Source organism: Phodopus roborovskii, unplaced genomic scaffold (genome assembly GCF_943737965.1).
Source record: "Phodopus roborovskii unplaced genomic scaffold, PHOROB, whole genome shotgun sequence".
NCBI classification, from domain to species: Eukaryota; Metazoa; Chordata; class Mammalia; order Rodentia; family Cricetidae; genus Phodopus; species Phodopus roborovskii.
This window is the reverse complement of record NW_026126598.1, coordinates 10,807,411-10,834,805: the sequence shown is the minus strand read 5'-3', so window position 1 is coordinate 10,834,805 and position 27,395 is coordinate 10,807,411. Positions and strand designations below refer to the sequence as shown.

The 27,395-nt window shown below is 50.7% G+C and overlaps 2 protein-coding genes across 2 annotated transcripts; both read right to left on the bottom strand.

Annotated features, from left to right (window-relative positions):
- Positions 1 to 22: 22 nt before the first annotated feature.
- Positions 23 to 6,355, bottom strand: LOC127236925 (uroplakin-3b-like protein 1). Its single transcript, XM_051204899.1, has 6 exons — positions 6,274 to 6,355; positions 4,254 to 4,406; positions 3,872 to 4,091; positions 2,102 to 2,178; positions 1,788 to 1,896; positions 23 to 283 (listed from the first exon to the last, which is right to left on the bottom strand). Exons 1-6 carry the CDS (start codon positions 6,353 to 6,355, stop codon positions 184 to 186), a joined length of 741 nt encoding a protein of 246 aa, XP_051060856.1. The 3' UTR covers positions 23 to 183.
- Positions 6,356 to 15,522: 9,167 nt separating this feature from the next.
- Upk3b (uroplakin 3B) lies at positions 15,523 to 22,003 on the bottom strand. Its single transcript, XM_051204966.1, has 6 exons — positions 21,788 to 22,003; positions 21,516 to 21,665; positions 20,391 to 20,616; positions 18,987 to 19,066; positions 18,050 to 18,179; positions 15,523 to 16,876 (listed from the first exon to the last, which is right to left on the bottom strand). Exons 1-6 carry the CDS (start codon positions 21,864 to 21,866, stop codon positions 16,717 to 16,719), a joined length of 825 nt encoding a protein of 274 aa, XP_051060923.1. The 5' UTR covers positions 21,867 to 22,003; the 3' UTR covers positions 15,523 to 16,716.
- Positions 22,004 to 27,395: the final 5,392 nt, after the last annotated feature.

The window sequence follows — 27,395 nt, the reverse complement described above, 5'->3', positions numbered from 1 at the left end:
GGGAAATGAACCCAGGTATATGTGAGATAAATACAAAGATGTTAAGGCAATTTATTTCTGATAAGGACTGGCTAGTCCAAGCTTTGGGCTGAAAGCATTTCCCCCTAGGTTTCCAGAAGGTTCCAGGCAGGTCCCAGCTCAGGCTCAGCCACTCGGCCCCTGGAGAAAGCCCTTGGGACCCTCTCAGGAACTCCGCTCAGCTCCATGGCTGTCCATGTGGTGGGTGTGATATTGTCTCAGGTGGACTTGCTCCCCTGGGCCGGACACAGGGGTCTTCCAGCAGCTTCAGATCGAGTGAGAGGAAATGGGAGAGAAGGGTCAGTGAAGAACCCTAACTCTGCCTCCGCTTTTATGTGGGCCCCAGGGATCAGCCTGACATGGGCATTGAGAAGATGACAGAGCTCTCTTGTGAAAACAGCCCAGTTTCTAGCTCCCTGTGCAAAGGTTTGAAGCACCACAAACCACAGTGGGGCTTAGGTTAGACCCTTTAAAATTGTTAATGTCCTTAGTTGAGGGTTGTGTGTGTGTCCAAGAGCACATGATGGCCAGTGAGATGGCTCTGTGGGTGAAAGTCCTTGCTACCAAGCCTGAGGACTTGTGTTCGATCCCTGGGTCCCACATGGTTGAAGGAGAGAACCAACTCCAAAAGCTTGTCCTCTGACTTCCCCATGTGTGTTCTGGTACAAACACTCTACCAACTGAGCCACACCCCAGCCCAGGAATAAAGACACACTTATGTCCCTCCCTTTGGCTATCAGACTATAAAACAACGGATCCCAAGAAATTCCTCAGGAATCAATCCCATGCTGGGGAAGCAGAGGGCTGAAGCCTGGCGCCAGCCAGAGAGAGACTAGCAGGACACAATGGCGGATGGTCAGTGATGGCTGGGACCACACCTTCACCAGGGTTGCTCAACCATGCCTATTCCTTACCCTCTATTTAAACCTAAACCTCATGTTAAGATCTTGCCAGGATCCCAAAGATTGACAAACGAGTCACTGGGTCTCTTTGTTACTCTTTCCCACAAGGTCACGTTGAATTTATTTATTTATTTTATTCTATTACTTTGAAGTATGTGTGTGTGTGTGTGTGCGCGCGCGCGCGCGCGCGTGTACAGTAGAGGCATTAGATCCCTCTGGAGCTGGAGTTACAGGTGTTTGTGAGCCATCAGTCATGGGTGCTGGGAACTTAACTCAGGTTCTAAGTGTAGTAGTACACACTCCAAACCACTCAGCCATTGTTCGGGCCCCTCCTTCTCATCATTACCCATCTGTTTAATTGGCCCATCCAGGATTGGTGATGGAACCTAGCTTGCTAGGGCTGCCAGCCCCCATGCTTTTCTCCTAATGGGTCTCGTAATTCCTTCTCAGGGCCCGGCCCCAACCAAAATCCAGGGATCCTCTAAAACCAGTGGTTTTCAACCTTCCTAACTCTGCGACCCCTTAATTCCTCAGGTTGTTGTGACTCACAGCCATAAAATTATTTACGTTGCTACTTCATAACTGTAATCTTGCTACTGTTATGAACCGCAGTGTAAACAAACATCTACTATTGGGGATATTATTACCCCTGTGAAATGTTTTCGGACTACCTGCTTGCAATTCCACATACTGCCGCCAGGGGGCAGGCGGCGACCGCTGAGAAACCAGGCCTTTGATGGAGACAAGGGAAAAGGGTTATAGATAACCTCGCCTAACCTTCCTGGGAAACAACTTCATCAGACAACAAGAAGCAACCGAGGAAGGCTACTGCTGCGAGGCAGAACAACACCAGCCCCGTCCACTCACCAAGCGGATATGACCAGGACCAGAAGGACCACCAGCAAGATTGACAAGAAAGCAATGATGACCACAGTACTCTTGCTCCGGAACCCTGGGTCTCCTGGGACTGTCTGGGCTACACAGGCAAGCAGGAAACATTTAGTCAGCTTTCAGACCAACCATCCTGTGTCCACTGCGGAGATGTGAGAATTGAACAGGGACAGACTAGGGGAGGGGTACAAGCAGAAAATAGGGTAATACTATGCTTTCTGATAGGGGAGACCTTCTTTCCCCAGCCCCCTGGTGTCCCCAAGTCCGTTAGCACCCTTTTGTCCCTATACCTTGCTGCAGGTAGATTTCCTCAGACCACTCCGTCTCAGCCACGGGTCCCTTGGGGCTCATCGCCAGGAACTTCACTCTGAACAGGAGACCAGTATTGGTGGTAAAGACTCCCCATGGTCCTAAAACCCTCAGATCTTGATGCCTGGGATCCTGTCCTCTGGGGACAGCAGCCTGAGGAAGGAGTCAGCCCCAGAGCCGGACAGAAGCTGAGACCAATCGAGTTAGCAGCGGCCCTCACTGTGTGTGTGTGTGTGTGTGTGTGTGTGTGTGTGTGTGTGTGTGTTAGATCCCTCCATATCTAATGTGAGTAAATCAAACATCTAGTCAGAGGAGAAAGGGGCCCAAGGCCAGTCTCCACCTATGAATGCCCAGTCTGGATTAGGGACAATCCATATGCATGGTCAGGACCTCCCATGGCATAAGGGGGTTGAGTTAGGAGGATCGCTATTTAAAAAGATGTGAGGAGGCCTTAAGAGAACATATTGCATCCGTGTCAGGTAGCTCAGCTGCCTATAAGTAGTTCCAGGGGATCAGACTCACATATGGCTCCTCACATCCATGTGAACAACCACACACACACATAAAAATAAAATCAATCTCTTTTTAAAGATTTCGTTTTATTATTATCTTATGTGTATGAGTGTTTTGCTTGCATATATGTCTGTGTACATGCATTTGTGGTGCCCTCAAAGGCCTGAAGAGGGTGTGGGGTTTCCTGTTATTGGAGTTACAGATGTTTTGTGAGCCACCATGTGGGTGCTGGGAATCAAACCCGGGACCTCTGGAAGAGCAGCCGGTGCTCTTAACTGCTGAGCCATCACTCCAGGCCCCATAATTTAGGATTTTTGTTTGTTTGTTTGTTTAAGATAGTTTCTCTGTGTAGCCTGACCTGGAACTAGTTGTATAGACCAGGCTGGGCTCGAACTCACAGAGATCCTCCTGCCTCTGCCTCCGGAGTGCTAAGATTAAAGGCATGTGCCACCACCACTCTTTTTTAAGAAAGAAAGACGCTCAGTGCTTGCTTAATAGTACTTCTTGTTGTTGCAAAAGGACCCAAGCTCTATTCCCAGCATCCACATGGAGGCTCAACACCTCCTTGGGCACCAGACACATATGTTGTACACAGATGTACATGTATTTATAAAATTAAATTTTAAAAAGAATGATGTAAGTGTAAGGATTCAGGCATTACGCTGGCCTGCCCCAGTCACCTGGCAGAATGCACTCAGGCAGTATCCTGATCAGCCCAGGTGCAAAGGACCCTTTTAAAAGAGAGGCCTCCGCCCAGTTATACTCTGTCTTTCCTGCTCTTTCTGTCCGTTCTGTATCCCGCTGTTCCCCTGGGGCAGACAGGACTTTCCTGTCTCCCTCTTCTCTTCAGTCCTCTCTCTGTTTCTTTACCTCTTTTCTCTTTCCTCCCCACCCCCCTTGCCCTTTCTAATAAAACTTCTCCCTTAAGCTCTGTCTGCCTGGCGTGTTTGTCCTCCACCGCGGTCACCCTCGCCTGCCGTGTCGCGTGTGTTATCATAATAGTGAGGACCTGCCTACTGTCAGTGAGAGGGGGGGTGCTAGAGCACCCCCTTAGCTTGTTCCATGCCCAGGTCCCACCCCCAGCACCGCTAATATAAAAAATAAAATAAGGAAGGGAGAAAGGAAGGAAAAATACCGGGGAACCCAGGCACCCCATCTGACCTCAATGATCCATCCAGTGGCTGCCTTGGGCTCCCGTCTGCCCCAGGCAGGCTGCCTCCCCACTCTTTGCTGCTCACCTGTAGGGGCCAGCACCTGGCAGCGGAGAGTTACAGCCCGGCAACTCCAAGGAGCAGTTGGTATCGTTGCCCACACGGAGGACTCGGAGCTGGCTGCTAACCTGGCGGCCCTGGTACTGTACCCGGTTGGCCTTCAGTGTGAGGTAGTAGCCATTGCGATCAAAGCCGGCAGGGGCATGCTTGTCCTCTACCTTCTGCGGGGCAGCAAAGTTCTGGGTGGCTGCGGGTGACACTGAGGGTCAGCCAATGGGGACCACATGGGCAGGACCACAAATTCCATGCTTGCAAGCTTGACAGCTTTTCCCAGCCACAGCCCCCAAAGCACCTCCCTCCCAGACCCCAGCCCTGTTTGTCCATTTCACAGTGGAAAGAGAGTACATACAGTTGCTGTGGGCCACCACCAGCCAGATGGGGTCCGGGTCAGAGAGGCTGCCATTCTCAAACTGGCCCAGGGGCTGCTCCAGTGTGAAGGTGGATTGCGTGAGCCTTCCCAAGAGGGTGGCATTGTAGAGCTGGGGGACGTAGTGGATGCTCTCTGGGAAGGGTGGGAAAACAGGGCAGGGAAGGCAGAGTAAATCAGCTTCAGTCAAGACAGGGTTGTGTCTGTCTCCCAAGCCACGGTCCAAAGGGGATTAAGGAACCGTTTCTTCCAACAAAAGAAGTTTTTTTTTTTTTTTTTTCTGTTTTAGTTTTTTGAGACAGGGCTTCTCTGTGGCTTTGGAGCCTGTCCTGGAACTCTCTCTCTGTAGACCAGGCTGGCTCACAGACTCACAGAGAACTACCTGCCTCTGCCTCCCAAGTGCTGGGATCAGAGGCACGTGCCACCAACGCCCGGCTCACCACATTCACGTTTATTTATTCCATTTCTGTCTCTCACTCTGAGTGTGCATGCCTGTGTGTGTGTGTATACCCATGTGTGCCACAGGTCAAGGGCAATGTTGGGGAGTTGACTGTACCATGTGGGTCCTGGGGATCAAACTGATCATCAGGGTTAACAGCAAGTGTCTTTACCAGCTGAACCATTTTACCTGATCCAAAACTAAGGAATCTTTATGGGAGGTGCCCTTAGGGGGCTGTGGAGTACCTGGACCCCCCTCTTTCGATAGCCTATGGAAGGCAGGTACTGTGCCACTGGGGTGATGGGCAAGGAATGGTCAGATGGACAGAGAGAGGCTCAGGAAACTCAGATTCAGGGCATCCAGAACCCAAGGCTGGGCTCGTCCAGAGACCCTGGGTGCCCCTCCTGCTCAAGCCATGCAGGCCCATTAGTTTGATGAGAATGAACAAGAGCTGGAGAGATGGCAGTTAAGTGCCAGCCTCCCAAACATAAGGACATGAGTTTAGATTCCCAGACCATGTCAAAAGTAAGGCACGGCAAAGGCACCTGGCATCCCAGAGAGAGTGAGATGGGCCACAGGAACAAGAGGATCCCTGGAACTGATAAGGAGACTGGCCTGGCCCACATGGAAAAGTTCCTGGCCAATGAGAGACCCTGTCTCAAAGAGAAGGTGGAAAGACCTTGAATGCCAGCATCCATGGTCATCTGCTGACCTATACACACGCTCCAGAGCCACACACCTGTCCCCTCGTGTGTATGTGTGTGTGGCCTGGGGCTAGCTCATTCAAAGACATTACTTTCTCCCTTCTGAGATCTTTGCCACCTTCCACCATCTTCCATCCTCATCGTGGTCACATGGCCAACATCGTCATGGCCACATGACCAGTGCCTATCATTTCAACCCTCATCTCTTTTGTCCCCTTCTCAGGTCTGTATATACAGTTTTTTATGCTACAGGGGACCCCATGGGAGCACCACCCCCACGGGAGCACCATGGCTTTGTCCAGCTTCCTTCTCATAGGCAGGCTTTCCCTGTGTAGCCCTGGCTGTTCTAGAACTCACAGAGACTCATCCAGCCTGATAAGCTGAGGTCTGTGTCCAGGATCCATCAACTCGCTCCTGAAAGTTGCCCTCTGACCTCCACACTTGTATCACAACATGTATTCAACCATCACACACACACACACTAAACAAATAAAAACAAAACCCCATCCTACCACAGAAAACTAGGGTATTCTGTATACAGTAGGTAGTTAACATTTGCTTAATTTGAGGGAAGAGGAATGGGGGTATGGAGATAAGGGGTTACTAAGGGGCCCTTGATAAGAATGTGGGCATAGGAGTCCACAAGAGGAGAGAGGCAATGTTCTTGCTCTTCATTCTGGGGGTTGAGGGTCAGTCCGTCTGTCCAGACTGTGTGAGGTGGGCTGAATGCCTTGACACACCCAGGCACCCGTCCACAACCAGGGGAGGCACTGGAGGCTCCTCCAGCTCCCAAAGAAATGTTCCATCCTACAGAGGGCTGAGTGTTTCAGGGTACCCTGCACTCCCCAGCCTCACTCACCCAGACCTGCCCCAGGCTGGACAAGAGTCACCAGCAGCAGCAGCAGCAGCAGCAGCGAAGACTGTCCCTCGCGAAGCCCCATGGCTGGGATGCTGTCCCTCCTCCGGGTCCGTCTGTCTGCAGAGCAGCCCCACCTGCTCTGCCTGGGCTGCACTGCTCCTGTTTTGGGGTGCCCTCTCCTCCTGTACAACTGGTTGGACAGGTTCAGGGGCTGAGTCTACAGGCTCTGGGGGATTTGGCATCACTAGGGATGGGTCTGAAGAGAACAGAACAATGAGGAAGCCTAGCCAGGACCCCTGCCCACCACTCCAAGAGGGCCTGGGCTGGGAGGGGCCAGGTATGGAACAGGCAGCTCTGGGCATGAACTGTCCCATAAAAATCCTGCCTTGCCACTAGGGACACCTTATAGTCAGTCCCCTTGCGAGGGACAGAGTCCCTTTATCTTCTGGACAAGAGACACAAAGAGTAGGTGTCCCTTTAAGATCACCTAAGCCAGGTAGTCCCAGCAAATGCTGGCCCTGGGACTCTCTCTCCCTCCCTTCTTCTCCCCCCCATTCACATTTAGTACCTAAGCTGACCTCAAACTGAGAATATAGCCAAGGATGACCCTGAACTTATGATCTTCCTTTATGAGTGCTGGGATTACAGGAGAGCTCCCAGCCATCACAGCTAGCAAGCCACAGTGTATACCCACATAGATAATGCTTCTATACCTCTATGTACGTGTGAGATGTATGAGAAAGATCATAGATAGATAGATAGACAGACAGACAGACAGACAGACAGATAGATAGAGGCTGAGATGTAGCTCAATGATAGAATTCTTTCCTGGCATGTATATGGACCTAGGTTCCTTTCCTAGCATCAAAAATATATGGGTGTGTGGTATACATACACATACATACATACATACATACATACATACATACATATTCTCTCTCTCTCTATTTCTCAAGGAAGCTGAAAGCCGGCATTAGAAAGGTCCCAGATATAGTTAGTGCCTCACTCAGGAGGTAGAAACAGGGGGATCAGGAGTTCAAGGTCATCATCAGCTACATAGCCAGCCTGGGCTACAGTACACCCATCTGAAAAAAAAAAAAAAAAAAAAAAAAAAAAAAAACAAAGCAGGGTGAAAAAGGGTGAGAAGGGTGTTCCTCGCAAAAGCATGTTCTTGCTCATCCTCTCTCAAGTCCCCAGAACTGGGCAGGGTCAGCCTCATGATTAATCGAATCAGACAAATAAGATGGTTCCCACAGGGAGGGTAGCTCCTGCATCCTCATGGTAGGTCAACCATGACTAGGAAGCAGCACATTCTCCCAGCACCCAGGCAGGCTGCTGCTCACTTCCCTTCTGCGTGTAGTTCAAGGCAAATGATTCATTTATTTCTCTTCTGTTCCCATCTCCATTCCACTCCTGCCTACTGCCCCGGGCATTCGCGCCAGCCAGAATGGCAGAGACCCTTGTATTGGCTACCTAGGATGGTATAACAAATGAGCCCAGAACTGAAAAATTAAAGTAATAAACATTTCTGTGTAGCTTTGTAGACCAGGCTGGCTCGAACTCACAGAAATCCTCCGGCCTCTGCCCCCCAAATGTTGGGATTAAAGGCGCGCATCACCTCAGTCTACAGTCTTTTTTCTCCCTTTTTTAAAAATTTATTTATTCGTGTACTTTATGTATATGAGTGCTCTGTCTTCATGCACACCAGAAGGAGGAATCTGATCCCATTATAAATGGTTGTGAAGCCACCATGTGGGTGCTGGGAATTGAACTCAGGACCTCAGGAAGAGCAGTCAGTGCTTTTAACCACTGAGCCATCTCTCCAGCCACACTTCTCTTATTTGTGCATTTATTATTTATCTTTGTGCATGTGTATGTATAACGTGTGCATGTGGACATATGCATGTGCATGCTGTGGCTCCTCTGTGGAGGTCAGAGGACAATTTTCCACTTCCACTTTGTTGAGGCAGGGTCTTTCTTACTTCTGTCGCTGCGTTGTGTCATACTCCAGGCTCCATACTCGTGTGTGCGCACACGCACATGTGCTTATGTAGAGGTAGGAGGACAACACATGGAGTCAGTTCTCTCCTCCCACCGGGCAAGGTGCGCTCAGTTGTGTCAGCGGGAGTTATGTAGTAAGGTTGTTCACATCATGAGAGCTCAGAGCAGCCTTCAGAGACCCACCTTAGTGACCTGTTTCTGCAACTAGACCCTACCACCTCCATTACATTCTAAAACAGTGCCATCAGCTGGGAACCAAGCACTCAAGGCACGAACCTCTGGGGGACACTTTGGATTTAATCGGAACATGGCGGCTGCCTCTTTCTCCATTAAACTGAGGGCAGGGGTCAGCCTGTTCGCTCCACCTGGTTTGTGATGGGTCCATGATGTGGCAAATAGATTTGTCCAAATATGGATACTATGGAAACTTCTGTGCTCAGTGTGACTGGCTGTGGCCTGGGACTGCTGTTTTATTTTGCAGCATCAGGTGGATGGCCAGTACGCCGTGGCTTCTTCCCTTCCGGATCCTCTCCCCTCTGGAGCCTAGAAGTGCCCAGCACCAGTGAGAACTGGCATGAAGGGGATGGATCCTGGAGCCCCAAAGGGGCCAGGTGGTAGCCACACCAAGCCCTGGGGGACACTACTCCTTTTTGGCTTTCCTTGCTGTGTACCTTTGGGGGTGACTCATAAAGCAGGCGGGGCTCCCCAATTGCTATCTCCTCATACAAGTCAAAGAACGTTCTAAAGACTCACCCAACTCCGGGTCACCAAACAAAGACTCAGCTCTATGGCAACGTCACACCCACAGTCTAAGGAGTTACACAGGGAAACTGTGCCTCTAAGGGTTGATCAGCTGGCCTCGTGCCCTCCAAAGAGAGAGGCACAGGGCTTTGTTTGGGCCCAGAGAGACAGCATAGAGTACTAGCTCACCTCAAGCTCTTACCCAGTGGGAGGTGCCCCAGAGCCGTCCCTCTGATCAATCTCACCTGACCCTGAGTCTTCCTACTGCAGAGTGGTTCAATCCCTACCAACTGTGTTGTGTCTCTTCTGACAGGCAGCTAGCCTCCTCCAGAGTCTCAGGAGAGCTTCCTGCATCTACCACCGTAAACTAGGAAGCACTTTCTCATCTGGTCCAGCAGTTAAGCACCTGCCTAGAAACCCCCAGTGAGGGGCTGAGGGTGTGGCTCAGGAGTAGAGCAGCTGTCTAGACTTCCCAGATTACAAGCTGAGCATCCAAGCCCATCTTGCCTTCCTGGTTTTTATTACATCTTCCATAACCCAAGCAGCCCCACCTCATATGGAAAACCCCCATTGTCCAGATACTTTGGGTAGCCTTAGGGCTGTCCATGCCTTGTCCCAAGCTACCTCTCCCATCTTCTTTTTAAAAATTTCAAGATTTTTATTTACCTTTTATTATGTGTGTGTGTGTGTTATGTGTGTGTGTTGGGCATGGCGTGGGGAGGGAGGGCTGGTATGTGCACCTGAGTGCAGCTGCCTTTGGAGGCTGGAGGCGTCCTCATAGGGCTGGAGTTACAGTTGTAAGCCACCACATGCGGGGTTGGGAATCGAACTCAAATCCTCAGCAAGAGTAGTTGGTGCTCTTAACGGCTGAACCCTCTCTCCAGACCCCATGCCTTACTTTCTTGACTGGTGTTTTCACATCCCTTCCTCTTCCAGCTGGTTGAGCACCTCTCAGAGTCAGCAGTGACACCTAACCCCCAACTCCTCCTTCCACACTCACTAAAACCCCCACCACCTCCAGGAAGCCCCACCCCACTCTGGCCAGGTGCCTCCCATAGGCTCCCACTACTGCTCTTGTCCCTATCATGGCGCCGGGCTCCAGGCTCTCTAGGCTAGCTTCAGCTGTGTCTAGTGGAGGGCACCCAGGAAAAGGTGCCGGGGATGTCTGGAGGACCAGTCCCCTCCCCACTACTCCCAGGGTCTCTCCCACTGCCCTGGCTGGCCCCTGTGGCTTAGGAACGGACCCACAGGTGGGATTCCAGGCACAGGGGCTGAGGGGGGTCAGCTAAGCCCAGGGGCTCCATGAAACACTTTGAGAAACCTGGGCTATTTCCACTGAGGAGCATAGAGCGAGGGCTGGAGAGGGAGGGGAAGGGAGAGGCCTGGATGATTGGTGGGACATTCCTCTCGGCCCCTCATTGGAGGGAAGCCAGGCAGAAGAACGGTTGTCAGGGCAACGCATTCTTTTCTTTCTCTTGGACCCTCTGGCCCGTGTCTCTCCTAGGGAGTGGAGTTTCGGATGCCAAGAGAGCAGTATGAGACATCTTCTGGGTTAAATAAATGCTCACCCTCCTTGCACAGGGGGAACGGAACCCAGGATCGGTGGGCAGAGCTTCCTGGCGGGGCTAACACAGCAGATGCCGCACAGAGAGGGGTGTGGCTGTGGTCTTGATCCCATTGCTCCCTCAGGACTCAGAGACCTCTAGGCTGGGCCAAACAGGGAGGGATGGAAGGGAGGTGCAGGGTCAGGGATGGGGTTCAGTAGCTCTGGCTTTCCTGGCTATACCTGTCTGACCTCTGACCTCTAAACCTCATCCACATCACATACCCACATGCTGTTCCTCCCTCCCTCCCCATCCCATTCCTTCTCCCCTCTTTCTCTCAGAACAAGGTCTTACTCTATAGCCCAGGCCTACCTAGAACTGGAAATAATCTTCCTCCTTAAGACGCCCCCCTCCAATGCTAGAACTATAGGCATATCTTCAAGGCGTTTTTTGCTTTGTTTTTCGAGACAGGGTTTCACTCTGTAGCCCTGACTGTCCTGGAACTCACTCTGAAAATCAGGCTGGCCTCTGCCTCCAGACTGCTGGAATTAAAGGCCTGTGCTACCACCATCTGGCCAAACACATTTAAAAAGTATTATTTTATTACATGAGTATGGGTGTCTTGCCTGTGTGTATGTCTGTGTACCACCTGTGTGCCTGGTACCTCCAGAGGTCAGAAGTCATCAGATGCCCTGGAATTGGAGTTAGAGCCACCACGGCGGTGCAGGGTCCTTTGGAGCAGCCAGTGTTCTTAATCACGGAGCCATCTCTCTCCATCCCCTAATACGACTTTTATTGCATGCATTTATTTATCTTGTGTGTGCATGGAGGAAGGGGGCTGTGCACATGCTACAGCACATGTTTGAAGGTCAGGGAACAACTTTAGGAATTTGTTCTCTCTTCCTCGTGTGGGTTCTGGGGACTGGATTTGTGTCCTGGGGCTCGGCAGCAACTGCCTTTAATGGCAGATGAGAGGGTAAGGGAGCTGCATGAGGCGTTCCCACTCTGTGTTCTAACAGCTATGATCTGCTGACTGATGAATCACAGTGCAGTCATACCCCCCAGTCCTGGATGTTTGTTCTTCCCCACAAAGAACTTGTTTCTGACTGATGAGCCATGAAGTTATGGGCCAGTGGGTGTCATGACTCTTCCTATATAGTGTCCTCGGGGATCATTTTTAAAAAGTCATTTAATAAAAAGTTCTAGGCACTGGAGACAGTAGTAAAGTCACTGTCTAGAACCGCCGCCCCCCAGTGAAGGCTGAAGGTATGGCTCAGTGGTTAGGGCACCTGCCTAGAATCCCCCAGTGAGGGGCTGGGGGTGTGGCTCATTGGTAGAGCACCTGCCTAGAATCCCCCAGTGAGGGGCTGGGGTGTGGATTAGTGGTTAGGACCCCTGCCTAGAATCCCCCAGTGAGAGACTAGGGGTGTGGCTCAGGTGTAGAGCACCTGCCTAGTACGTGGGCAGCCCTGAGTATAACCCCTAGCACCACAATAGGGTAATGGTAAAAACGAAATTCTTTACACTGGGTGTGGTGGCTTATATTTGTAATCCTAACACGGGAGGTGGAGGCAGGAAAATCACAACTTTGAAGCCAGCCTGGGTTACATAGCATGACCCTGTCTCAAAAGAAGGGAACAGAAGCAGGCATGGTGACCTACACCTCTAATCCCCACATTCAGGAGGCAGTGACATTCAGGTGTCTGTGAGTTCAAGGCCAGCCTGCTTTACATAGTGAGTTCCAGGTCAGCCAGGGCTACATAGTGAGACATTGTCTCAAAACAAAACACATAAACAAACCAAAAAAGCCTCTTCACAACAGGGTTGGCACTAGAGACCTAAAGACTCATGCCAAGGTTGGTCACCAATGCTGGGGACGTTTGGTGTTCCTGGTGTATGGAACTCTGGGCAGAATGTCCTGCCAGGGTTTGAAGGGGCCCAGCATAGCAGGTACCTGTTCTGGGTAGGACCATTGGATTGTGGCATAGCCTAGGACAGGACATCACCACTGGGTGGCTTCCCACAGTGGCCTCCAGATGACCTGAAGTGGGAATCGGCTGTCACAAAACATTAGCAATTTGCCAACACCCTTGTGCCGCTGACTGGCTACTAAAACAACATTCTCATGGCTGAGTGGGAGCTGTCAGCATTGTGGCCACCCATGTCCGTCACAGCTCTCAGAGAGCTGTGTGCATTCCTTGGTAGTCGAGTTCATTCTGCCCACTGCGGTGTCAACGTTCTGACAGGGTGGGGAAGACATCCCTGGAACGGCCATGAGGCTGTGAAGATGAGTGCCTGAGAGGAAGAGCTGGGCTGTGCTTTCAAGGCCAGTTTTTAATTTTTTACTTTATTTTTATTGTTTTAGACAGGATCTCACTAGGTCACTGTGGCTGCCCTGAAACTTGCTATGGAACCAGGCTGACCTTGAACTCACCTAGTCTCTGCCTCTACCTCCTGAGTGCTGGGATTAAAGGTGTGTGCCATCACACTATGCTTAGTTTAGAAAAAAATATTTTTACTTATGTGTGTGCACACACATGTGCATGTGTGTACAAGTATGTGTGTGCAAACGCTTGTGAGTACCCAAAGATACCTTTAGAGGCCTGGACCCCTGGAGCTGGAGTTACGGGCAGTTGTGAGCTCATGTGGGTGCTTGGAACCAAATGTGGGTCCTCTTGGAAGAGCTTAAGTACTGTTAACTGCCGAGCCAACTTCTCAGCATCCTAACCTTTCTGCAGGGGGGAGGGCACTCTGTGGAGCTTGTCCTCTTCCTTCATCTTTATGTGGGTCCCCAAGATCAAGCTCGGGCTTCCTAGATTTTGTGGCGAGTGTCTTTACAGGCCGAGGCATCCTGCTAGCTCCAAGGCCTGCAAGTGCCGTATGCCGTGGGTTTTGCAAGTGCTGTGGTATGCCGGTGTGCCGTGCTGTAACTCTGCCTGCTTTGAAGGCTCTCCATTTTCTTGCCCCTTTCCTCGGAAGGGACTAGGGAGAAGGGAAGAGCCACAGAAACTTAACCTGAGACCAGAGCAAAAGGGTGGGGGGCGGGAGCGGGGGTACTTGTCTGTGAAGAAAAGCCTTTGGTTTACTTTAAATGCTGGTATATTTTTACAACTTGAAATGTATTGATTTATTTTGTGTGTACGTTTATGGGTTTGTGTGCACCAGGGGGTAAAGGTCAGAGGACACAACTTTTGGGAGTTAGTTCTCTCATTCTACCGTGGAGGGCTTGGTGAACAAACTGAGGTGACAGACAGACTTGGTAGCAAGCACCTTCACCCAAAGAGCCATGTCCCTGTATCTCTGTTGATGTTGGAACAATTCAGGCAGCTGGGGATGTAAATTTCCCTTGGGTCATTGGCAACACCTGCCTGCATGAAACTAGCCCAATGATGGAAAACAAATCTCTGGGCTGGAGCGATGGCTCAGTGGTCAAGAGCACCCACCGGCTGCTCTTGTAGAGGTCTCTGGTTCAATTCCCAGCACCCACATTGTAGCTCATAATTTCCTGTAAGTTCAGTTCTGGGGAATCAACTTCCTCTTCTGACCTCTGTGGACACCAGGCACAAATGTGGTATACGGGAGTAGCGTGTGTGTGTGTGTGTGTGTGTGTGTGTGTATTTATTTATTTATTTATTTATTTATTTATTTGAGACGGGTTTCTCGGGCTGTCCTGGAACTCAGTCTGCCTCTGCCTCCCCAGGGCTGGGGTGTGTGCCACCACCACCCAGCCAAAAAAAAAAAAAAAAAAAAAAAAAAAAAAGACATTTCCTGTATAGCTAGCTGTCACTCTAGTCATTGAGAAAAGAGCATGGTGAGCTTGAGGCCAGCGGCCAGCATGAGCTAACATAACAAGATCATATTTCAAACGCACTCACGCATATCCTCCCGGAACTCCATCATCTGAGAATCTGATGGAACTCTCGCTGGGGTAACACACCCATTTTTGGTGCACAAAGGTCACCATTTTCGAGTGTGTTTGTGTTTGTGTGTGTGTGTGCAATTTTGTGTTTTTGAGGGACAGCCTCAAACTTTGTGTATCTGAGAACGATCTTAAGCTCCTTATCCTCCCGCTTCCATCTTCCCAGCGCTGGCCTCAAAATCACGGTATTTTTCCCACTTCAGGCCCCAACCGCCCCCTACTCCCCCACCTATGCTGCAAAGTCTGCCCTTCCCCATTTTCCTTCCATTCACTCACTACTTTGTAGAGATTGCGATGGCATACCTACGCCCCCGTGTGGCGGAGGCGTGAATCACCACAGTCTTGGCAAAAACCCCGACAGCAAGCCCACAGCACCAGGATCAAGTCTAGGGACCCTTCCCAGGGCTAGCTGATCTTGAGCCCTGTGATAATTCGTTCACCTTAAAAATTGAAACCCGTTACTTATCTGTGTTCGCGGGTGTGTAGGTGGGTGGGGTGCGCACAAGCACCACAGGTGTAGAGGTCAGGGTCAGAGGACAACTTGCCAGAGCCACTTCTCTCCCTCCACGTGCAAACAACTCAGAGCAGGTCAGTCTTCCAGCCCTTCGTTCGTCGTTTAACTCAGCAAACACCAGTGATCCATGGAGACCAGGACTGGTGCTGGGAACGGGTAGGAGTGAGGTTAACCCTCTCCAGGTCTACAGGGCCCTGGGCTCCTGTCTCTTGGAATTTCAAAAGCTGGTCCACGCTCGATGTTTCTCGGGCCAGTGAAGCATTGGGCTGTGTGTAGCTTCTATCACACACCCAGGGGTCGTGTGAATGCTTGGGGTGCGGCGGGATGGAGGATATACTCAGAGACAGGGGCTTATTGGTTGCTAAATAGCTGCCCCTGAAGCATGTGGCCACTCGATCCTGAAATGTGTGTGGGTATCTCTGTGGCTCCAAAAGCACAAGTTGGTGGTGGGCGATCAAAGGATCCACGAGAGACATCGCCGGGATCACGTGTGCTGCACGCTCCTGTCATAGAACCGGCATGGGCAACACTCCTGCCACAGTAACATTTATTAATTTCCAAAGAGCTTTATCACACAGGCCCGACAGGGCATGGGGTAGGAAGCGCAGGCAAGTCAGTGAGCCTCAGGTGTCGCCAACGAAGAGAACCGGATAGCTCTGTGGGCTTGACCTGGCTGAGGCTGGGAATACATGCTTCCCCATCCCTGAAAGGATGGAGCAGGCAGGCACACGATGAAGAGGTTAACAGGCATATGCTAACAGAAGCGTATCGTGGGTCCTGCCGCCACCTGACTACAGAGCACGAGCGCCCCCGAATGGTGATGGCAGGAACTCCCGGCTTTGTCCTGGAGAGCTATTCCTTTGATGGAGTACTGTGGGTCCCAAAGAGCCCACTAATGGTAACTGCGAGACTGTGATGCTGAGGACAAATTGGCATCTCCTCAACAGTAACAGATCTCACAACAGGACATATGTCAGCCTGAGATTCAGAGCAAGGTAGACTCCTCCAAAGTCACAACCAGCCGTGTCTAACACTGTATGTGGCACATAGCAAGTGCTCAATAAATGATGTGGAGCGAGCAGATAAGTGGGGGGCCATCTTTCTTTCTGTGTGTAGAGGGGCTGGGACAGGTAGCCGAGCTGCCATTAATAGCCATTTACACCCTCTCACCTTTACACCTGTGAGTCCTGTCCTTAGAAAGAGCCGGGCTCTAGGGTGGCTCTTCTGCAGACGCATCCCAGCCTCGTGGCTGGGTAGTGCAGAAGTCTGAGCCTTATATGCCTCATGATGGGCCCAGCCCAACCTACTAACTGTAGCAGAGCAAGGCATTCTGGGGTGCAGGGGTGGGGGGAGGGCACTTGTTTTGAGACAGGCTCCTACCCTACAGCCCAGACTAGCCTGGAGCACATGACCCTTCTACTTTAGCCTCCTAAATGTGGGGATCACAGCTTTGTGCTCCCACACCTATCTCCTCCTGGATCTCTGAAGGTCAGGGTGGACTAACCACCTCCTCCAGCCTTACATGAAGGAAGTTAAGCAGAACCCAACCTGACCAGGACCCTCTCCAAATGTACTTACAGACAGAGGCTTAGCAAGGGACAGAACCAGAAGTAGAAGAACAAATAGCCAGACAGCTATAGGGGCTGTGAGGATGCAAGACCCCCCCCAGGGCCCATGTCCCTGCTCTCTGTCCCTCACCCCAGGCCCAAGCTGCAGACACCAAACTATGGGCTGAGACTGGGAAGGGGGTCCAGGCTTGGCTCACAGCCCACCGGCAGTGTGGCAGCCTCGCTGGGGGGGATATGGTGTGTCATGTAGCGTTTTCCCATGAAGGAGCCAATGCGTAGCTGCTCAGGGACTTCCTCGGGCCACCACAGGCTGGAGCTGCACAGGACAGAAGAGGAGGAGGAACACATTACATCCCTACCCAGAAGCTGCCATGTGACAGCTGTGTCCCCTTCCCCAGCATACTCACCCCTCGGCCTGTCCCCTCACCTGCCTTCTTTTTATTTGGTATACAAAATGTGTAGTGTATATGTGCACATGGGTTCACATGTATGTGTGTGCACATGGGTTCACATGTATGTGTGTGTGCACATGGGTTCACATATATGTGTATGCACATGGCTTCATATGTATGTGCATGCATGTGGCTTCACATGTATGTGTGTGTGCATATGGCTTCACATGTATGTGTGTGTGCATATGGGTTCACATGTATGTGTGTATACACATGGGTTCACATGCATATGTGCATGCACATGGCTTCATATGTATTGTGTACGCACATGGGTTCACATGTATGTGTGTGCATGCACGTGGCTTCACATGTTGTGTAAGCACATGGGTTCACATGCATGTGTGTGCACACGAATGTGCCTATGTGGGGGCCAGTGGTTGAGTTGGGTGTCTTCCTCCATCGCTCTATACTTGATCTGTTTTGTTTAATTTGTCTGTTGAGGAGGGTGCACATGCCACAGTGTGTGTGTGTGTGTGGAGGGCGGAGAGAGGGCAACCTGCAAGAGTCTATTCTCTCTGTCCACCATGTGGGTTGCAGAGATAAAACTCAGCGACTTCCAAGACATCACCTTTACCTGAAATGCTTAAAGACTGGCTGGCACAGTTTCTAAGAAGCCACCTCCCCCTGGGTTAGGTTACAGACATGCACAACCACATCTGGAGTTTTGTGGCGCTGGGGCTCTGAACCTGGGTCCTTTTGGTGCAGTGAGCCCTATACTTACTAAACCATCTCCTTGGTCTCTCTTCCCCCTGTTTTGGAACCAGCTGGAGAGGTACCTCCTCCAGTAGCAGTTACCAAAACACTCCAGGGGCTCATGGAGAAAAGATAAAGACCAGGGGAAGAGGCCTGCCTGAACCCTATCTTCGGGTGAGCTACTGTCACCTAGGTAACAGGCAGAGTGGAAATTCCCTCCACTGCCTGGAAGGACATCAGCTAGCTCAACACCCCTGTTCACGAGAGGTTTCTGGGATATAGGGATCATCAGGACAGGGAGGGGGTTCCAAATGGAAAAGGTGCCCTCGGGTGTCATCACTCACAATCGCATGGTGGAGGCCGCCAGGAAAGCCAGGAGCAAGAGGCCGGCCAGTGCCGAGAGGATGGAGGTTATGACAATCATACAGCCGCTCCGCCGGCCGGGCCATGTGTCAATGGAGCTGGGGGCCTTCCCTGAACACATAGGAATCATTCAGAGGCTGTCCCTCCACCCAAGGCTGTCTGTCCCTCCCCATTCAAGTTCAATGCACTGCAAGGCTTAGCTCAGAGTCTCTTGAGCATATCTATCCTGTCTCCACCCACCTGGGTCAGCCATTGTTCCAAGTTCTCCTACACTGGAGTCACCTTCTAGACTATTCCTTCCAATTGCCCATCACTACCCACATGCAGCAGGCAGCTCTCAGGACTGGACTTGTCATCATGTTGGTCCCTGCCTTCAGATGACAGTCATCTGTCACCACACCCGATTGCCTTGGTAGCCTGTCTCTGAGGCAATCCCCACCCCAACACTGGCCTCTATGGGAAGATGACCCTTGGGCCCTTCTCCCTGCGTGCAGTAGAAAGAACCTGGGGCTGATGAGGCAGGGGCTGGGCAGCTAAGCAAGGGTTGGCAGATGATGAGATGGGACTGGTGTTGCACGTCTGTAACCTCAACTACCTGGAAAGATGAGGCAGGGGATGTCAAGTACAGACAGGCCAGCCTGGGCTGCAGAGACCCTATCTCAATATATAAAGTAAAAAGGGGGCTGGGGTGTGGCTCAGTGGTACAGCCCCTGCCTAGAATCCCCCAGTGAGGGGCTGGGTGTGGCTCAGTGGTAGGACACTTCCCTGGCATGCATAAGATTCAGTGTCTAGTACTGAAAACAAAACCCAAAAAAAAAGGTTTGGTGCCACTGTGATGGATCTGACCCAGGTCCCACTCTACAGTATGAGGCTCAGGTAGGGTTTAAATCAGTCTTGGATCCCTCACCCCAGCACTACCTTGGTGGAGATAAATGGGAATAGACCACTTCGTCTCAGCCTTGGGTGAGCCGCTGGCATCCATCAGAAGGAACTTCACGCTGGAAAGCAATGGAGACAAAAGTAAGACTTGAATGACTCAAGCTGGGCATAGTGGCACAGGCCTGACATCCCAGGTAGTCTGTGGGCTGAAGGAAATCCTAAGTTCAATGCCTACCTGACTACATTGCAAGACCTTGTCTCAAAAATCAAAGGTTAAAAACATGTTGAGGATTCAGCTCAGTGGTAGAGCACCTGCCTAGAGTGGTTTACAATAAAACGAAAGTATTGGTCTATGGAGTCTATGGAAGGCACCATGTGACAAGAAGGCAGATCTCAAGTTAAGAGTCCTAAGGCAAAGGCACAGGGGTGGGGCCAGGGGTGTGGTCAGGGCCTGCTGGGAGCTTTGAGGGCCTGGACAGCAGGGATGGGGAGGACTTGGCACAATGGTATCTTTCAGGAGTGGAAGGGAACATGGTGGGCCCAGTAGAGTAGACAGAGGGAACACAGCACTGGTGGCTGATGGGAAAGGGGCGGGGCAGCAGCTGTGAGGAAGGCACCACTGCGGGCATTGGAAATGGACCAGGGGTAAGCTGGATGGACAGAGATGCCATCTCCTGAGACTGCGTCCCGCAGTCTGGGCTCCCACTGTTGAGTTTCCCCAGGGACACCTGGGATCTTCATCTCATGATGGACACTGAAGAGAACCTTGTTTGAACTCTAGCACAATGGGCCTCAGTTTCTTCCTCTGCAGTATGGGTTGGGAAGTCATATATTCTGTCAGATTTGCTTACAGCCAGAAACAGTGGCCTCATCCTGAAACCCACTTTCCCCTCTTGGGGCACATTTGGAAAGGACTCTCTTTTTCCTTTCTTTGGGGTTGAGTCTCATGTAGCCCAGGCTAGCCTTGAATTCAATACACTCCTGGCTCTGCTGCCAGAGGTGAGAACCTCTTGCGTGCTGGGATTCCCGGCATACACCGCCACTTCTGGTGCTGGGGTGTGGTGCTGGGATGAAACCTAGGGCTTCATACATACAAAATAAACACTATCAACTGAACTACATCCACAAAAGGCCTGGTGACCTTTTGTTTTAACAAGGTCTTCCTGTAGCTTGCCTCAAACTCATTGTGTAACTGCAGCCAGCCTTGAACACACGATCCTCCTGTCTCTGCCTTCAGAGTGCTGGGATCACATGAGTTTATGGAAAGGTCTTTTTGATGCCCTACTATGCAAAGGAAATAAACTACAGCTAGCACAGGGAAGGAGCTATGACTGGCCAGCATCCAGAATGCCCAGAAGGGGCAGAGTCTGAATCCTAGTCCAAGCAGTTCCTCCTCCTTCCCTGAAACACTCATTCCCAGAGCAGGAGCTCCTGATAACCCACCTGTAAGGCCCCTGGCTGGGGAGGGGAGCGTTGCAATAGGGCTTCTGGTAACAGCCGACATCATTGCCCACCCGAAGCACGGGGATACCGCCACTGCCCCCTGTCAGGTCCTCACAGGGCAGCTGATCCAGGGAAAGGGGTAATGTCATATAGTAGCCATCAGTCAGCAGCTGTGGGGAGGTTGGGATCTCAGCAGGGGTCTCTGGGTTCTGGAAGTCCCTGGAGGCTGGAGGAAATAGGGTCAGAGAGAGGCAAGAGCAGGGGCCATGGATGTAGTTGTGTTAAGTATACTAATACAGAGGGATGGCTCAGTGGCTTGCTGATAAAGGCACTTGCTGCCAAACTTGATGACCTGAGTTTGATCCCCATGTAGTGGCAGGAGAGAAATGACTCCCCGAAGCTGACCTCTGAATTCCACGTGAACACCCCTGGACTGACACATACGAAAAGCAATTATCTTAAAGGAATAGAGAGCAGCTGCTTGCTTCTGTCCCAGGATGCAATCTGCAGAGGGCATGGCTTGATTTCTCCAGGTGACATGATATCTCATGACTTCTCAGTATGTGGGTCATGACCCCTTCAGGGGTGGAAGGACCCTCTCACGGGAGTCACATGTCAGATACTCTGCATATCAGATGTTTACATTAGGATTTGTAACAGTAGCTATGAAGTAGCAATGAAATAATGTTATGGTTGGGGTCACCACAGCATGAAGAACAACAGTATTAAAGCGTTGCAGCATTGGAAAGGTGAAGAACCACTGTCCTAGAGCGACCAGTGTCTCAAAAGGGCAAGCTGTGGTTTAACACTCATTGGTAGAGCATTGCCTAGCAATGCACAAACCCTGGGCGTGGTTGTGCATACCCGCCATTCCAGAACCTGGAAGGTGGAGGCAGCAAGACAAGAAGTTTAAGGCCTTCCTCCTGGGTTACAGGAGAGCCTGCCTCAAAAAAAAAAAAGTCCCTGTTGGCCCTGAAAGATTTATTTTACCCACCTTGGGCTGGCCAGTCTCCAGCCCTGACCCCCATACCCAGAGACAAAGTCAACATTGCCATCCTCCAAGAACCCCAGGGCTCCTCTCAGCCTACGCCCCTCACCCCAAGACCCCAGGTCCTCACCACACACCATTGCTGAAAGCCACCACTAGCCAGATGGTGTCATTGGCTGAGGCACGTTCATCAAAGACGCACCGAGGCTGCTCCAGACAGAATGTGGTGGCTGTGACCTTCCCTTCCAGGTCCCAGGCTGTTATCTGTGGCTGGTAGGGTATCAGGCCTATAGCCATGGGGGACAAAGGTAAGAAGAAAGATACACATGGCCATTCTGTACGCCTCCTCTCCCCCAACCCCTTCCTCAGTTCCAGGTACCCAAGTCCAAGGGCATCCGTGTCCACTCACCCAGACTTAGGCTTTCGGAGGGCCATATCAGCACCAGGAGGAGCAGGGGCAGGTGAGGCTGCCTCCCATTGAGCCTCATGACTGCTGCAGCAATGACCTACAGCAGAGGCAGGCTCAGGGGCTGACCCTGTTACACCCCACCTCCAACACCTCTGGCCTACAGTTGCTGGCTACTCGGGCTGCCAGGAGAGCAGGAAAGACCTGAAAATATGAATTCACCCCTTCCCCCCCCCCCCCAGTGCATCCAGCCCCAGCCCATCGAGGGGAGGGGCTAGGTGGACTCCTGTATGGGCTCTGCTTCGTAACTATGGGAAAGAGACCATTTTTAGGATAGGCTTTCACATGACCTCCAGCCACCCCCATCCCAGAGCTGATGTCTGTAGTATCACCTAATTCCCTGCCCCTAGGAGGGAGCCCCCCTTCTCTATCTGGGCCCAGAACTACATGCCTGAGATTCCTGAACTCTGGGTGCCAGGAGCCACCCGCTGACCATCCGTCCCCACCCAGGAAGTGAAGAGAGGGGAGCAAGACTAGGGTAGTCTGGCCCTGACCTGCTCCAGCCCCAAAGCAGCTCCCGGACACTGTGTGCTCCGTGGAGCCTCCTCTTCCCCAGCTCTGAATCTCCATGTCCTTCTCCAGGGGAAGAACTTGACCCCCAAAAGGACGGAACAGCCTTTAAGGACTGGTGAACTTTTCACTTGAGTCTCATTCTATGTCGTTCTTAAACTTGTTATTTATCTATTTAGGTTTTTCAAGACAGGGTTTCTCTGTGTCCTGGAACTAGCTCTGTAGGCCAGGCTGGTTTCGAACTCACAGAGATTCTCCTGCCTCTGCCTCTTGAGTGCTGGGATTAAAGGTGTGCACCACTGCCCTGCTTGTTTATTTTTGAGACAGTCTCATGTAGTCCAGGCTGGCCTCAGACTCACTACTAACAGAGGATGACCTTTGAACTCTTGAAGCTTCTGCCCTCACTTCCCAACCGCTGGGATCACAGCTGGGCACCGCAGCTTCTGGTCTGTGCAGTCAGTGCTGGGGCAGAAAGAACCCAGGGCTTTGTGCATGTTCTCTGCCAACTGAGTGACACCCACAGCCCTTACCCTACATATTCGTTTTTCCTTTAAAACTCTCGTTTTACATACTAGGCCCAGTTCCCCCTCCCTTCCCTTAGCACTTCCCCACCCCAATGGGAGTTTCCCCTCCCGCCTCTCCTCCCACTCCCTTCTTCCCTTCTCCCCCCCTCCTCCGCTCCCCCAATCCACCGCTCCTGTTTCTGTTCAGAAAAGGGCAGGTCTCCCATGGGTGGGTATCAACAAAACATGGCACATCAAGTTCCAGTAAGACTAAAACCTTCCCTTGTATTAAGACTGGCCAAGGCAATCCAGTATGAGGAATTGGGTCTCAAAAGTCAGCAAAAGAGTTAGAGAGAGCCCTGGCGGCCACTGTTAGGAGTCCCACAAGAGGAACAAGCTTTACAACTGCAACATTCGCTGAGTGCCTAGGTCAGTCCCATGCAGACTTTCTGACTGTTGGTTCATTTACATATATGTAAATATACACACACACACACACACATATATATACACTTACCTTATCTCATATATATCACATACTTATTACTTATTTCACACACACCACACACACATATATATCAGTATCATACATACTGCTACAAGACCCACAGGTCAGTGACGTGTGTGTGTGTGTGTGTGTGTGTGTGTGTGTGTGTGTGTACGCGCGCACACATGCTTGTTTTTGAGACAGGTTTTGCTAAGAATCTCTGGCTGGCTTGGAACTCTTGCTATGTAGTCCAGGCTGGCCTTGATCTTCTGATCCTTTTGTCTCACTCTCCCAAATTCTGGGAGTCAGGGGTACACTAGTATGCCAGCATGTATGTGCTGTTTTGTTTGCTTTTGAAGACCTGAGTTGGTACACAAGGACCTCGCATGTGTTAGGCAACTGTGCTGAGTGTGGTCCCCTAACTATAAAAAAAGGATTAAAAAATGGTATTTATAAAGTTTCACAGCCATCAGTACTAATGTCAAATCCCTTTTATCATCCCAAATGGGAAGACTGCCTTAAATACTCCCTCCTCAGCCCCCCCCCATCTACCAACTCCAGATTAAATACTCCCTCCTCAGCCCCCCATCTACCAACTCCAGATTAAATATTCCCTCCTCAGCCCCCCATCTACCAACTCCAGATTAAATACTCCCTCCTCAGCCCCCCCATCTACCAACTCCAGATTAAATATTCCCTCCTCAATCCCCCCCATCTACCAACTCCAGATTAAATACTCCCTCCTCAGCCCCCCATCTACCAACACCAGATTAAATATTCCCTCCTCAGTCCCCCCCCATCTACCAACTCCAGATTAAATATTCCCTCCTCAGCCCCCCATCTACCAACTCCAGATTAAATATTCCCTCCTCAATCCCCCCCATCTACCAACTCCAGATTAAATACTCCCTCCTCAATCCCCCCCATCTACCAACTCCAGATTAAATATTCCCTCCTCAGTCCCCCCCCCCATCTACCAACTCCAGATTAAATATTCCCTCCTCAATCCCCCCCCATCTACCAACTCCAGATTAAATATTCCTTCCTCAGCCCCCCCATCTACCAACACCAGATTAAATATTCCCTCCTCAATCCCCCCCCATCTACCAACTCCAGATTAAATATTCCTTCCTCAGCCCCCCATCTACCAACTCCAGATTAAATATTCCTTCCTCAGCCCCCCATCTACCAACTCCAGATTAAATATTCCCTCCTCAGTCCCCCCCCATCTACCAACTCCAGATTAAATATTCCTTCCTCAGCCCCCCATCTACCAACTCCAGATTAAATATTCCCTCCTCAGCCCCCCATCTACCAACTCCAGATTAAATACTCCCTTCTCAGCCCCCCATCTACCAACTCCAGATTAAATATTCCCTCCTCAGCCCCCCATCTACCAACTCCAGATTAAATACTCCCTCCTCAGCCCCCCCATCTACCAACTCCAGATTTACCTTCTGTCTGTCTATGCTTTGACTATAACAGACATTTTATAGCAGTGGGCTTTATTGTTGGGTTAAAGTAGTAAAGACTAAAGATAGGATTTAGAGTATTCCAGGCAAACATTCCACAAAGCCATCCCCTCAGCCATCTTTCCTTCCTATCATCTAGGTATTCTTCTATCTAGCTACCTATCATCTGTCTGTCTGTCTATCTGTCTATCTATCATCTATTTTTAGTGATGGGGACCAAACCCATGCCCTTGCTAGGCAGGCACTCTACTACTTGAGGGTTAAGTGTGCATACTGTTCTTGCAGAAAGCCTGAGTCCCGTTCCCAGCGCTCACATTTGATTATTCACAACCACCTGTAATTCCAGCTTCAGGGCATCCAATGTCTGACATCCACATGGTCACGGACTGTAAAGCACTCAGATCTTTTGCATGAGGCTTTTCCCTCCGTCCAAAAAGCAATGAACTTAAGAACATGTCCAAAGTGGGGTGACTGTCATGTACCTGAAACATTGTCATGTGATCGATCGATTGATTGACAGTGCAACTCAAAACCAACAGTTGCAACCCTCAAGTTCAAGGAATTGTCAGATCAAACTTTAAAACAAAAAGAATTCTGCTGGGAATTGGACCCAGGGGCCTCCTGAATGCTAGGGGAGTGATATCCCACCCCTCTCTTTTCATTTCACGGCCCAGGCTGGGCCTTAAACCCACCCTGTAATCAAAGCACATCCTTGAACTTGCAATCTCCTGCTCATGAAGCATAGTGCTGGTGGGTCTGAGTCTCCAGGCCTGGCTAGTGCCAAGCTTATTCTTAATTTTATTCTTATTTATTGTTCATTATATTTGTTTATGCATGGGAGGAGGGGTTTGTGCCTTGGTGTGTGTGTGGAGGTCAGAGGTCATCTTGTAGTAGTTCCTCTCTTTCCACAAGGTGGGACCTAGAGATTGAACTAGGGTCATCATCAGGCTTGGTGGGAAATGCATGTACTCAGAGCCATTTTGTAGGTCCCTTAGCTTATTTTTATGAGACAGGTCTATGTTATTCAGTTTGCTTTTTTAGCCCTGGCTGTCCTGGAATTGGCTTTGTAGACCAGGCTGGCCTCAAACTCACAAAGATCCGCCTGCCTCTGCCTCCCGAGTGCTGGGTTTAAAGGTGTGCGCCATCACCGCCCCGCTGTTAGCTGTCATTCAGTATCTTAATTAGGGTTTCTATCGCTGCAATAGAATGACCAAAAGCAGGTCGGGAGGAAAGGGCTTATTTCAGCTTACAACTCGGGTGGGAACTCAAAGGCAGGCACCGAAGCAGAAGCCATGGTGGGATGCTGCTTACTGAGTGGTGTCTGCTGGCTTGCTCAGTCTGCTCTTATACAGTCCCGGACCACACACCCAGGGATGGCATTGCCCACAATGGGCTAGGATCTTTCACAGCGATCATGAACCAGGTGTTTTTTCAGTCCAGGTTCCAAATGTATCTAGCTTTTGTCAAGTTGACAAAAACAGTCACCACCACCAGAAAAACCAACCAGAACACCCAGGCTGGCATGGGACCGGGATGTGGGGTCCTCCTGCCCCAGCTTCTGAATACAAGCCACGCCATGTTGCCTGGGTTCTTTATCTGGCATCTTTGCAGGGCTCACACACCATTGCTTCACCCGTTTACGATGAATATCCTAAACCAGACTTGTTTTTCACAGGCAGCTGGGGATTTTAGGGTGTTTGTACTTTTTGCCTATTAGGAACATTGCTACACATATTTGCATACAACTTTTTTTTTTTTTTTTTTTTTTTTTTTTTGGTGAGGGCATGTTCCCGTAAAATAACCCTCTGTAGATCCCTGGGAATGAAAGCAGTTATGTGGTAATCTTGTTTTTGAGGAGCTGTTGCCCAAAGTGGCAATGCTTTAGATGCCCAGCAGCAATGGGTGAGTGGCAAATGTCCCCACCCAGAACTTTAGCAGTTACATTTGATGGATTGGATTCATGTTTGTTTTTGAAATAACTTACTCTATATCCTTGTGTTGATGACTTCCCTGCCTTGTCCCCTGGAGGGTTGATGACAGCTTGCCCCAGTGCCTGGTATGCAACTGTTGGTTTTGAGTTGCACTGTCAATCAATCGATCGATCACACGACAATGTTTCAGGTACATGACAGTCACCCCACTTTGGACATGTTCTTAAGTCCATTGCCTCATGCAAAAGATCTGAGTGCTTTACAGTCCGTGACCATGTGGATGTCAGAGACATCGGATGCCCTGAAGCTGGAATTACAGGTGATGTGAATAATCAAATGTGAGCGCTGGGAACGGGACTCAGGTTTTCTTCAAGAACAGTATGCACACTTAACTGCTGGGCCATGTTCCTAGACCCTGTCCATTATTATTATTGTTTTTAAATTTATGTGGGTATATGTGTATGCATGTATAAAAGAGGGCATGGGCTCTCCTGGGGCTGGAGTTACTCGTGAGCTGCCCAACACGCGTGCTGGAAATCAGAGCTGGGCCCTCTGGAAGGGCAGGACGTGCTCTTAACTGCTGAGCCTTCTCTCTAGCCCCACCTACACACCCTCATCCATTTTTGGGTTTTTGCTGTTGCATTCTAA

What these genes read in the sequence shown, in the direction of transcription:
- Upk3b (XM_051204966.1), bottom strand. Translation starts at nt 21,866, where the DNA reads ATGAGGCTCAATGGGAGGCAGCCTCACCTGCCCCTGCTCCTCCTGGTG. An exon ending in TCCCATTTATCTCCACCAAG is followed by an intron (nt 18,180 to 18,986) that starts GTAGTGCTGGGG and finishes CTATGTGTTCAG; the next exon opens with GGAAGGCCCCCAGCTCCATT. An exon ending in GCGGCCTCCACCATGCGATT is followed by an intron (nt 16,877 to 18,049) that starts GTGAGTGATGAC and finishes TGTCCTGTGCAG; the next exon opens with CTCCAGCCTGTGGTGGCCCG.
- LOC127236925 (XM_051204899.1), bottom strand. Translation starts at nt 6,355, where the DNA reads ATGGGGCTTCGCGAGGGACAGTCTTCGCTGCTGCTGCTGCTGCTGCTG. An exon ending in GGAAATCTACCTGCAGCAAG is followed by an intron (nt 1,897 to 2,101) that starts GTATAGGGACAA and finishes TTGCCTGTGTAG; the next exon opens with CCCAGACAGTCCCAGGAGAC. An exon ending in GTCCTGGTCATATCCGCTTG is followed by an intron (nt 284 to 1,787) that starts GTGAGTGGACGG and finishes CTCGATCTGAAG; the next exon opens with CTGCTGGAAGACCCCTGTGT.